General features: G+C 48.7%; 1 protein-coding gene across 2 annotated transcripts in view; it reads left to right on the top strand.

The window, feature by feature from the left end:
* The first annotated feature begins 5,757 nt into the window (after window positions 1-5,757).
* Window positions 5,758-12,942, top strand: part of NEGR1 (neuronal growth regulator 1) — a 304,619-nt gene continuing 297,434 nt past the window's right edge. For both annotated transcript variants that reach the window (XM_075506660.1, XM_075506659.1), the window contains exon 1: window positions 5,758-5,927. In XM_075506660.1, the coding sequence (XP_075362775.1) occupies window positions 5,758-5,927 (170 nt within the window). The remainder of the gene's footprint in view (window positions 5,928-12,942) is intronic.

Genomic DNA, 12,942 nt, shown 5'->3' with positions numbered 1-12,942 from the left:
TAAAACTGAAGAGTTCATTGAAAAACAGCAATGCAACAACCAAGCGTTGTGCCAGTGAGAGGTCTTTCCCCCAGCAGATTATTCCACCCAAGTCCTGTGCCTGGATCCAAGCAGGACAGGCAACGTGCCAGGGTGCTCTGCCCGCAGGCTATCAACGACCCATGGGCGTGTTGTGTGCATTGCCTGTTATCTCTTCCCATGTGGAACGCTAAGTATGTGATGCTGGTCAGAAGTACCAATTTTCTTGGAATTTATTCCAGTCATTCAACTTCCATATTTTGTCGCTAGCATGAAGGAACAGTTACAGGAGAGTTAAACACACAGAAGGAAACGAAGCAAAAAGCCAAGTGTGAAGCTTGCGAATCAGTCTCGAATATTTGTGCAAACTGTTAAGCGAATACTTGCAAACAACAAATAAATTTAGCTTTTCTAAATGGCTCTAAACAAAAATATGCAGTTGAATCTCAAGAAATATCATACGGCCTTACCGTTACTATGTTTGAAGTACCTAGCTCTTTCAGGTAAAACCCACATGCTAAAATAGCCAAGTGCAATTCATAGTAAACTAGCTAACGTGAAAGATTTCTGTCTTCTCTCCATGGAAATAATTTTTCTATGTGTGTACACATCTGGTGTGAGATTTCTTTTCTTTTCTTTTTTTTCCCCTGCAAGCTTCCTAGACTTGGGAGGGGGTGCGGAAGATTCAGATGAAAGAATTCAGTCTCTAGAGCAACACTGATTGGCATAACCGCTATTGACTCCTGACCTGCTCTTTTTTTCCATTGATCTGCAAATAGCATGAAAAGCCACGGATATGAATCTAAAAACGAACAAAACAAAATAAAAAGCTTCATCTTGGCTATTGTTGATTGAGATTTATATGAACTGGTGTGAAATTAATAGAATGTTGTTGAGGAAATGTCTTTTGTCCTTCTTATTCAAAGAGGAGCAAATTACTTGTTTGTTAAGGTCAAATACAAACAACATTATATGACTCATTAAAGGTTACAGAGCTCTCCCTAAAATTAGATCTCAACTATTATATCACATCTCTCTCTGGATGATCTGAGTACTTAATGTACCAGAACACTCAAAGGGCTTCTTACATGAGACAGCTGTGTGAAGTTTTTCACATATAAAAACTGATTCCCATGTGGTTATGTGTCTTTCTCCTCTTGACACCAACACAACATATTTGCAAAAATTGCATCATAGCTTGGAAAGGTATTTCCCCCAAAGTCTAAGAAATAGCACTGAAGATCACAAACACATTCATAAATGTTCTGCCTCAAAAATTAATTGATTTGGCAAATGTTATCTGACCAGCTGTAATAGAAATATTTTGCCTGTCTGTTACAGGAGGAACCACATTTCACTCTAGACTGCAAGTCTGCAAGATGAGAGACTGATCTGAACTCTCCTTTTTTTTTTTCTTTTTTTTTCCTTTTTTTTTTTTGTTTTAAAAAGAATGGCGTTATCTAGTTTGAGTACATAGTGTGGCTGAGATAAAAGGAAGAGCAGAAAGCCTTGAGAAACAGGTGTGTTTTTTCTTGTTTGTTTTGTTTTTTTAACTTCCCCTACCCAAAAAGTTTAACATGAAAAATAGTGAAGTGTGGACTGATTCGGGAAATAGTGGAAGGGTCTATTTTTGCAGCGGGGAGGAAGGATTGCACTGCTTATTAGTTTGGCTAAGCCAGTCTGCTGTTATCAGAGGGAAGGTAGAGCAATTATCAGTTGTTTTGGCAAATGAAAAAATATCCTGGGGAAAAAGAAGGAAGATGAAGCCCTTGAGATGCTCTTCTCAGAGCAATGGAATGGAAGCCATGCAAAGGAGATCGCTATTTAATTGAATGCAATCTTGGAAGGAAGAAGTGTGGGGAAAAGTGACAGAAAGGCCTTCAGGACCCACTGAAGTAGAATAGCTGCTGGTGTGTTTGTCATTTGTGTCTTGTATACAAAACCTTCCCAATGAAAACTCCGTACTTTACTCTTTTGTCTTGCTGTTGTTGTGTCCAGGGCTGTTGATGCAGCCAGGTAAGCATTTGTTGTCAGGTTGAGCCGGTTGCTTTTTCAGACCAAGCTTCCCTTACACACATGATTTGGGAAAGCATTTGGAGATCTACCGGCAGGATCTCAGCTTAGAAGGCCAATGACTTGAAAAGGAGGCAAAGTTTTTGACGACAATACCTGAGCAGTAGGGCATCCACCCCTGAATAACAATGCTGGTGGCAAATGGGTGCCTGGCCTGGAGTCCTGAGGCTGGGTGACAGGATGCGTTTTCTACTGGGATCTTGTTAAATCTTTACTGCAGTACTGCTCACTCCGTTTCCAGCTCTGTAGACAGCGTGAGTCGATACAGCAGCATACTACAGCAGTAGGCAGTAGAGCAGTTTGACACATTAAGAGTGATAGAAGAGAAGTCCAACATACCTGAGCATGTGATCGGGGAAGATACCACCCTAGGACCCAAGGCAGAGCCATGTTATGTGTTTGGCTGTAAGATAAACCATTTGCATTCCAGTAATCCAACTGGCAGGGAACGCATCAAAGAGGTTGTGCAGCCTCCATCTCTGGGGATATTCAAAAGCCGACTAGATATGGTCCTGGGCAACCTGGGCAGAGCCTAGGTGGCTCTGTTTGAGCAGGGGCGTTGGACGAGGTGACCTCTGGAGGTCCCTGCCAGCCCCAACTGCACTGCGATTCTGGATAGTTATGCAGAAGACAGAAAATGGCTCTTGAAGCTGAAATATTGCCACAGGTGAAATAATCAGAGAGGAAATTAAGACCAAAACCACTGGGTCACTGGGGTTCCTCTGGAAACAAACATTCTGAGGATGCAGTGTTTGGAAAACCGCTTTGACACTGCTGACAACAGGACTTGATGCGCGATGGTGAAAATGATATCCGAGTAAAATGATATCTAGGACCTTTACAACTGTTTGGCACGTGATGTTTTGTGGTTGCTAACTGCAAGAAGCATGCATGTCTGGAAAGGTCCTACAGGAGATTACTGTATATCTTTGAATGCAGGATGGTGGCAGTGTGGGACGGCTCCGCCTGCTATTAACAACTCCCTGCTAGTGAAAGCAACTGAGGCTTACAGCTGGAGTCTGTCCTGTCGGCAAGCCCATTTCAAAATGCATGGTGTTGCCTCAGAAATATTCCTAACAATAATTTTGGTACTGCGTGTTCAACTTCTCCTTGCAGGAAGTTCTACTGTCTTGGTCCCAATGGATGGGTATTGCATACTATGGCAGTTGCATGTACGCTAGCAGAGAGAATTGTCTCACTGCGGAGTTGTATTTAACATTAAAAAGGCATTACTGTATTACCGTGATAATACTGACGGCCAGTCTTCCACATCCAAGATTTGTGAGCCAATCTCTCTCTCTCTCTCTCTCTCACTCATTCTCTTCTTGCCTCTCTTTACTTATCAAGGAAACTCTGTACCATCATGTGCCGCAGAAGTAGAGGAAGAATTCCCTTTTGTGTATGCTAGAATTTTAGAATTTCTTTTGGCAGCTGGAAAGATCTAATGCAGTGGGATGCAGTAAAGAAGGGTAAGGCTTACAGGAGGAGGAAAACAGGTTTATCAAAAAAGTGAGCATTGGGAAGTATCATGATTATTAAAATTTTTTACTTGGAACGCTCTACCCTAAAATCCTTCCGATGCAAATTGCGAGCAGGAAACAATGGTGCGCCAGAAAAATACGTACTCTGTGGCAGCTGATGAAAGGGAAAGTACTGTCGCGGATGGAGTGAGCGTGCACTTCACTCGTTAGAGAGAAGTAAAAATATCGTTTATTGATACAGAATAGGGAGTTAACAAAGTTCAATGCGACAGTGGTTTAACAAGATTCGAGGGCGAGGTGCACTTGATTATTTACTGCATAGAGGACAGGGTCAGACAAAACTGTCCGGGAGACCCTCCCGTTGAGCCATGAGGTTCGGAAAGGACCCCCTTGCTTCCTAAACTCCTTCTCAGAGAGGAGTCTGGGTGCGGCTGGATCCAGTCCTAGTCCCAGACGCGGTCAGCGGTTTATGTCTAAAGGATTAGATATGTGCAATCAATCCTTTGTATCACTCGGCTAAGATGTCAAAGTTCAGCCCGCTGTTGGTCACTTACCCAGGATCTGTTGGGGCAAGGAATCTCTCGGCCTGGAGGAGTAACCCTGAGAGGCGTCCCTGCTCCAGGGGAGATCCTGGCGTGCAGCCCGCGGCCGTGCAGGAGAGCTCCAAGGGCTCTGGGGCTGCTCGCTGTTTATGGGGGTAAGATGACTGCCTCACAGTCATGTTTGCACGCCGACCACAGGTTTTAGTTTCTTAGGTGGGTGCACTGCACAACAGCCCTAGGCACAACACAATAGCCCAACACAGGCTATTGTTGGGCTAATAGCCCAACCCTTAGGCTATTGTGTTGTTATCTGTCTTCCTGAATCCACTTGGAGCCGATGGTGACCAGAGGCATCCATTACAATCAGCACTGGTGATTATCACCTAAGCGGGGTTGCAGGAGATAAAGGGCGGGGGAAGCGCACCCTCACAAGTACCGCGGGAAAGGCAGCGCGCCTCGTGCCGTGGGCTGGCAGCGTGGGCTGAGAGCCGCCGGGGAGGCACGATTATAACGTTGTATTGGCCAGATGTGCGTGAATTAGCGTGAGAACCTTTCAGACCTGTCCTTAGCGTCACAGGAGCCGTGCAATTCCTGTTACATAACCGCGCGTCGCTTACGCAGCTTCTCTCGAGCGGAACCGGCGGGAGGAGAGCGGTTCCTGCGGGAGACGCAGCCGGGTCCTGGAGAGGTGCAACCTCCTGTCCCCTGGTGACCGGTTCGACGGGAACGCGGCCGCTTGGGTGGACGAACCGAGCAGGCAGAATCCCTCGCTTAGTGGCGTTTGTCAGAGGCTGACAACGCTTCGAGCGTGCGCTTCGCACGCTGGGGAAGACCACAGGAGGAAAAGAGGCTGCTAGCTTTTGTGGGTCTGTAGGGAAGTAACCTGTCGATGGTTCTCCGCTCCTTTTTCCTGCTGCTGGTGAACGTCTCTAGCCCCCCCGCGTAGAATTTTAGGAAGTGGAACTCCCCAAACGCCGGAGCGGCCGGCCCCACGTTCCAGAAAGGACCGGGTCGTTTCTTTGGAAAGCTCAGCCGCTCCCGCGGGAGGAGGGAGCCTCACCGCGGAGCTGTCGGCGCGATTTCCAGCACCGCCGCCTTAGGGCAACGTTTGCCTTGCCGGCTTCTGGCAAGGCGGTGAATTTCCGCTGGGGCCGGCGGGGAGAGCGCGGAGCCGAGGCGCGGGCCCCGAGGAGAGGTGGCAGGGGGGCGCGCTGCGGCAGCCGGCGGCGCCGGGCCTGCACGGCCCGCGGCCGGGGCGCGCTGCGGGGCGGCAGCGGGGGCCGGAGGGGCGGGACGGCGGAGCGGCGCGGGGCGGGGGGAGCGGCGCGGCGCGGCGGGGAGGGCGGCGCGCATCCCTCCGCCGCCGGGACGGTTGCCAGGGCGACGGCTGCGTGGCAACGGGCTGGCAGCGGGGGCCGCCCGCCGCCGCCGCCGCCGAGCCGCCGCCGAGCCGCCGCCGCGGCGCGCAGAGCGGGCGCGCTGCCCTCCTCGCTAGATGCTGCGGCGGCCGCCCGGGAGCAGCCACGCTCCGTGCTCGGCCGCCGACCGCGGGCACCAGGCAGGGGCCGCCGCCGGCAGCGGGGGCAGCGCTCGGCCGCCGCCGGGCCCAGGGGCAGCGCGGAGCGGCGCGGCGCGGCGCGGAGATGGTGCCGCTGGTGCGGAGCGCCGGGGGCTCCCACCAGTGGCTGGCGACCGTGGTCCTCGGCCTCTGCTGTCTCCTGCCCGCCGGGCGGCTCGCCGCGCCGGGTGGCGACTTCCCCGGGGCGGCCGTGGACAATCTGGTGGTCAGGAAGGGGGACACGGCGGTGCTTAGGTAGGAGGCGACCGCGGCCGCGATGGGGCGGGCGGGCTGGGGTGGTGGGGGGGTGGTGGGGGTGGGGGGGTCAGGGGCGCAGGGAGCGGAGCCGTCCGACCGGCCCCGCCGCCGCCGCATCCCCGAGAGCGGCCGGGGCTCCCGGCAGGGAGCCCCGGCCGCTCTCGGGGATGCGGCGGCGGCGGCGCGGCTGCCCCCGGGGATGCCCCGGCGGTGCGGGGAAGTTGTCCCCGACAGCTGCCGGTGCCCGCGTCCATTAAGTCTCTGTGCGTTTAGTTAAAGCACGGTCTGTTGATAGAAGTTTGGAAATCGGCTGCGGGGTGAAACGATGCGGTTTGGGCTTCTGGCATCAGTTTCGGGCTCTGCAGTCCGAGCGTCGCCGGGCTGTAACGCGGTGCTGAGGATTACGCCCTGTCAGAAGTATTTGCGTTGTTATTTTATTTTTGAAAAATTTTTTTTTTTGACATTTTCATCGCTCTCGACGATTAACGGGGAAAGCTAGCTTTACGCCATTAGGAGATTACATGCCTACCGTAGCCCTGTTACGGCTTCTCCTAATGAACCTTGCGCTCCCCGTGCTTACAGTATCTCCTCTTCAGTCCGGTCGACTGGAGCAAAAATTGTTTACCAGTAGTCGTACACCATACTTAATCTACTTGAATCCTTCGTTCTGATTTGTGTTCATTAATCCTCTGGCTTGATTTGATTATTCCCCCCCCCCCCCCGATTCTAACTTTTTATTCCTGCATTGTACTTTCGTCGTGATATCGCTATAGTTCAAGAAAAACACGTTTTCTCATCATCTGGAATATGATTGCAGTGGGTTGAACCTCCTTGCTTGTGATAAATCTCCAGTTTAATTGGCAGTAGTTTTAAGCTATGAGGTATCAGGCTGTATTATTTTTTGTAGGGGCATCACTCACTGAGGTCTCCAGATTACAAAGTATTTTAGGACGTGCATTTTTAATGATCCTACAATCTGCTTGAGGATCTGCTTTGCAATATCCAAAATACTGCATGAGGTATTTTCAGTAGGAATTTGGAATCGTTCTATAGCAAGTCAGCCTGCTTCTGGTGTAGTAGCTACTGAAAATACAGTAGATGTCTATGTAGGGCAGCTGACAAGTATTTTTTATATATAACGCGATTATACTCTCTATCTTGAGACGTCCTAAAGTCCTCGTGCTTTCTGCCTGCAGACTTGGAGAATCAAAGGAAATTAAAAGAAAGTCTATTTTATTAGTACTGTATTCAGATTTAAAGGTTGCAGAGAAGGTAACTCGGTGAGTTGGCAGCAGTTAAGACAGATGCTCAGCCAGTACTAAACGTTATTAGGACGTAAACAAACATCTATTTAGAACTACCTTATTAAAAAATTGTGGAATTACTCTAACGGTTATCTCTTGGTGGGCTTCAGCTGGAATACATTCAGTTTTCTAGGCCTAAGATTGTGTTTGAAACTCAGTGTCTGTGCAGCTGGGTAGCTTACATAAATGAAATTAGAGCTTTAAGATCAAAACATTACTTTTGTCTCACGAGGGAGGGAGGGTATCTGTTTTGTAAAGAGATGCTGCTAAAGGAAACGAAAACATCACTACTGAACTCTGGAATAAAGCAATTAGATGGTGAAATACCGTGCGTTACATCTGTTTTTTCATTCTTCTTGCTCTGTGATTAACTTATTTTATATGCCTTTTGTAAGCTTTCTCTCAAATTGGAGTTTATTTTGTTTTCAGCTGGTATTGCGACTCAAAAGGCGAAATGTAGGATCACTAGCAGAGAAAACACTTTCAAAAGAGTATGCAGAAGATGGGTAGAGCTGTTTATCTTGAGTCTCTCGCTGCACATCGTCACTGCTCCTCCTGAATTTTTCCTCCCTGGGTACTTATAACATAAATATATTTCAATATACGTTAAAATAATTGCTGTTAGTATCTGAAGTATTGGAAGCTGGCTATTTATTTAAATACAAATTCCAGTGAGATGGATGAAGCAATTTGGGCGTTAGAAAAGGAGGTTTTCCTTCCAGCTCCGTAGCTGTCTGAATTTAGCTGTTCTCCGTTACCGTACATTGCAGCACCCAAAGTTGGCTGTGCGCTGTAGTTCGCAGCCTCTTACGGCAAGATGGCCATCGGCTCCCTTCTGCTGGCACGTGTTGATTCACCTCGCAGCACCAGGCTTCTCCAATTTTATCTGTTCTCCGGCAACGAGGGCTTCAAAAGTTACCTCCTTACTTTGTTACAAAGACAGCACCATGCCTGAAGCATCTAGCATTCCTTTTTTTAATAATTAATGCTAGAATATGGGAGTAACTCCCATGGCTTTGAGTCAGCATTTTCTTGGCTGCAAGAAGATCAGGGCGATATATGCGAAGCGCGCTGAGGCGGAGGCGTCCCCTCATGGGAGGGTGCTGGGGCTGCGGGAGCGCTCGCTGGCACGCGCCCGCGCCGGCTCCGGGGCTGTGGTGCCGTTCTCAGGGCTGGTACTCGGCTGCGCGGCTTCGTTACCTACCGACCCACCTTTTGAGCTCTGCAAGGAATAAACGGGGTTACCTGCGTTGAACTGAGGATAAACTTTTACTTGCGAGTCTCGCTTTGAGCTAAAATATTGGGGAAGAAAGCGTGTAGCCTCTTTCAGTGAATAAGGTGGCAGACTGAGTGAGCCAAGTTCCAGTCTCAGTTCTCACATTAAGTTTTCATTGTCTTTACCAAAGATGAGGCATAAAGCCTCCTTTAATTGCTGAGGTTTTCCAGTGAAAGCCTCTAAGTGTTAACACAAAGTAAAATAAGTAGTACAGCTCCCACATTTTAAAATAGTTAATTCATATGAAAGCGTAATTAATCAATTTAGCATCAAACGCATGCAACGTTTTTCTAGTGCTGTAGAAGCGTCGCTCCCTGCCCACTGCTCCTGCTCGGCCAGGTCCCCCGTTGCCCCTCGCCCTCGCTGCGCGCCGCGGGGTGGGCGCGCTCCCCGTCCTCGCCGCCTGGATCACCGCGGGGCTGGGCCACGCTCCCCGTCCTCACCGCCCGGACCACCGCGGGGCTGGGCCACGCTCCCCGGCGCCCAGGCAGCTCCCCCGGCCCCCCCGGCCGGTGCTCCCCGACGCTGGCAAAAGGCACGGCACCCCGTGCTGTTCACCTCCAGATGGACTGGCCGAATAGACGGTTCGCCAAGAACGTCACTTAGCACCTGTTTTGGTACAGAAAACGTCTTAGCGATTATTTTTTAAAGAAAATCCCTTGTTAGCCAAGGTGTTCTTTGTGATGATGAGTTATTTCTGTAGTCTCAATAATTAAAACCTGGTACCTTTTGTTTGCTTTCAATCAGTGATTGATCCATGCAGTCCCAACACTATTTGTGTCAATGTTTATTGAAGTTATAAGAAATTAGATCAGTAATGCAGTTGTTTTGTATGGCAAAATAATTTTTGGGAAGTCAGTTATTTTCAGAAGTATATTTCTGTCCGGCATCTTTTCTACATTCTTCCCAGGCAACCAGTTAAGATGTAATGAGAACACAGGAGGAAGGAGAGAGCAAGTCATAAAAACATTATTTAATTAACAGAATAAATTGCTACATTGTAAACTGCTAGAAAGACAGGAAACAGTCTGTATTTTCAGAACCGGATTTCTCTAGCGACCCTTTTCAAGACCTCCTATACGGAGAGGGATCACCGTACGTTTGCAGCGTATCCGTAACACTGACAGCAGAAGCGGCAATTTTGGAACAGGAGCGTTTTTAGAGAGGTGACAACGCAGAGCAATTTGCTCGGAGCAGGCACGGGTACCCTCTTTCTGTTCCCCCGTTGCCCCGTGAGCAGTGCTTGCACTAGAGGGCTGGGTGCTCAGGGCTACGAGGGCCCCCTCCGCTTGGGTGGGGCTGCTCCGTCCCCGTCCCGCTGGCCCTGCGCGGGGTGACGCAGGGAGGGCAGCCGGAGAGCTCGCCGCCGGGATTGCAGCAAGAGGCCTTTCTGCTTGCAGGAGAAAGAAAAGAGAATTTCTCCCTGACTTTCTGTGCTGATGCTTATCTAGGTTACGGCTGATCTGTGTGTGGCCCTCTTGGCTTTACGTATCCAAGAAAACCGGTATATGTTTCTTAACAGTTCCTACTTACCTCATCTGCAATTTGTAAACAAAATCTCCTTACATCTCTAAATGTACAAATCTGAAGATGATCAAAATGGCTTTCTCTAGCAAGCAAAGTTTTTTATCCTGCATTTTATTAAAGCTCGTGCATAATAAAAGCTAGTTTACCTGATAGTACTTTTACATCGTGTAATCATAGTAAATTAAGTTTTAGAAGTTGACGCATATTTAAAAAAAAGCAAAAGATTTTTTTTACCACTATGTGATTATAGAGTAATTTATGAGATACATGCTCTGCATATTGCACATTGTAAAATAATGTGAATTCTTCACTGCAAAGTGTTAAACCTTGAGCTGGGATCCGTCAGATCGAGGTTCCCAAAGGCTGCCAGTGAAGAGTAGGAGCAGTGGAAGCTGTAAAGCAGATCACCGTGCCCGGCTGTGATTAGAGAGCGGACGTCGGTTCTTGTCAAACTTGGCTGGGAAAACCAGGGATCAGTTCTAGGCCAGCCTTGCTAACAGGTAGATTGAACTTCATCCCCGTGTTTTTGACCATGGTAGTCTCTTTTGGCCATCCCCTGTGAATTTTATCTGAGGTGTAGGGCAGTCAACAGTCATCTGAGAAGGGTGATTAGAGGAGAAGATTTTTTTTTTTTTGGTCAGAGGTCAGGAGGTTTGGGGTTTTTTGGTTTGTTTTCTAAATTTGAAATTCTTCGCATGTAGCCTGGCTGCTTCTCTTTCCACCTCGGAGAGTTTCAGGTCTATGCCGTGCGCAGTCACGCTCTCCCCTGCCTCAGAGACTCGCGGCAGTCATCAAACACTTGGTATGAACCGGCAGGTAACGCCGGACAGGCTGTGCTAAGCAGCCGGAGATGAACGCTGTCTAGGAGTGTGTTTTACTGGTATTAAAAGGTTTGGGCACATGGTAGACAGCTGATCCAAAACTCTCCATCTCTTTCGGTGGCTGCTTTTAGAGTTACTCAACTTCTTCTTTTCCATAAGTTTTTCCACTGGTGGAAGAGGTTGCCGTCTGGGGAACGGGAAGAGCAGCTCCTGGCACCCTCTGTGTCTCTTGGTGTCCTTGTCTGGGAGAGCCGCTGCCCCAAACGCAGCAAGCGTGATTTCTGCCTCCCCCGAGAGGTACCGAGCTTTTCGACCGTGGCACCCCCGGGGCGGCACAGGAGGCACGCAAGGCAGTGTGTCGGAGAAATGCTGCTCCTTGTGCGGCACTGATGACTCAGTGCTTCGCCGTGGCTCCCTCGAGCTTCACAGAGATCACAGTTCTCGCCGTCTATTGAAAATTACTTTCCCAGCGGCGTGTCGTCTTCTTCACTCATATTGGAAAATGGGATGCTCCCTGTTCTCCACCACGGCTCTCCTCTGATGAATGTTGACGGTTCAGGGGAGAGATGTCCACCTAACATTATTTTTCTAAACAAGGTCCCTTTAGGGGTACCAAATGCAGGGTCTCTGAAATCAGAGTCTGGTATGGGGATGAACTCTGCTTTGGCAGGAGAAGTTTGGCGGCAGCAGCAGCCAAACCCACGTCTCCTGCTTCTCTGGCTTTCAAAACATTCTGATTTTCAGATTGGACTTCCCCTTTCCCAGTAAAGCACCTCAGTGCCTTACCATGGGCGCAGGGAAGTCACAGAATCACAGAATCGTATAGGTTAGAAAAGACCTTTAAGATCATCGAGTCTGACCATAAACCTAACACTGCCAAGCCCACCACTACACCATGTCCCTCAGCACCTCATCCAAACGGCTTTTCAATACCTCCAGGGATGGGGACTCAACCCCTTCCCTGGGCAGCCTGTTCCAGTGCTTGATGACCCTTTCAGTGAAGTAAAATTTCCTAATATCCAGTCTAAACCTCCCCTGGCGCAACTTGAGGCCATTTCCTCTTGTCCTATCACTTGTGACCTGGGAGAAGAGATCGACCCCACCTCGCTACAGCCTCCTTTCAGTCCTGGCCAAACGAAACCTTGCTGGGACCATTTCCAGTTCCTGCTTCTGCTTCCCCTGACTTCAGGTGCTCAAGAATGAAACTACAGCGTTATGGTCATCATCATGGCTTTTATTTTGTGGCTGCTCCTTGCCAACACCTCTCGCGCTATGAAATCCCATGGATTCCCAGATCAGTGGTCCTGAGGAGCATCCAGCTGCTCTGGTTGAAATCGCTGAAGGTGCCTGTGTGGCTTGAGCACCCGTGTCAAGCAGATCAGGCAGGCTTCAACTCCAAAGCTGTTCAGGTCCTCAGGGATATTTAGGTGCCTAATTCATATTTAAATTGCTGAGGGGGGCTAGTGACTTTTGGGGATTGGGAATTACTTGCTGGTTTTGCCTTTTCTTCCAAGAAGAGCTGCCCTTTATAGCTAACAATCTTTGACAAAGGAATCATAGAATCACTGAGGTTGGAAAAGACCGCTGAGATCATCCAGTCCAGCTGTCGAGGAGCAACAGTGGTCATGGAAAGCTGGTGACACATCTGCCAGATGTTCTCCGTCCATTGACATTCATATTACCAAGAATTGGGCATTTGGAATGAAAGTTTTGCAGTATGAATAGCAGGTGAATATCAAATGTATATAGCATATTGAAATTTTAAGATACTATATGTATTCTAGCATTACAGTCCCTCTGATGCATGTCCACACGCCAGTGTTGGATACAGTTGTGTGCACCCATGTATAAATGCAGATATGTCTGTGGAGGGACGGATGGTGTAATAAATACAAAAATTTTCTTCTTTCCTTTATGATTTTAAAAGGTACATTTCTTGACTTCCATACTCTTTTGGTATTCTTGTGCAGTTCAGGATCATAAATTATTTGGCTATGAGAAGCTTTGTTCCTGTCTCTCTGAAATGTGAGTGTGGTACGTGTAGACATATGTGCACACCCCCACATAAAATTAAGTTGTTGTTT

The sequence above is a fragment of the Mycteria americana genome, chromosome 7 (genome assembly GCF_035582795.1).
Source record: "Mycteria americana isolate JAX WOST 10 ecotype Jacksonville Zoo and Gardens chromosome 7, USCA_MyAme_1.0, whole genome shotgun sequence".
In the NCBI taxonomy this organism is placed as follows: Eukaryota; Metazoa; Chordata; class Aves; order Ciconiiformes; family Ciconiidae; genus Mycteria; species Mycteria americana.
This window is presented reverse-complemented; position numbering and strand designations above follow the sequence as displayed.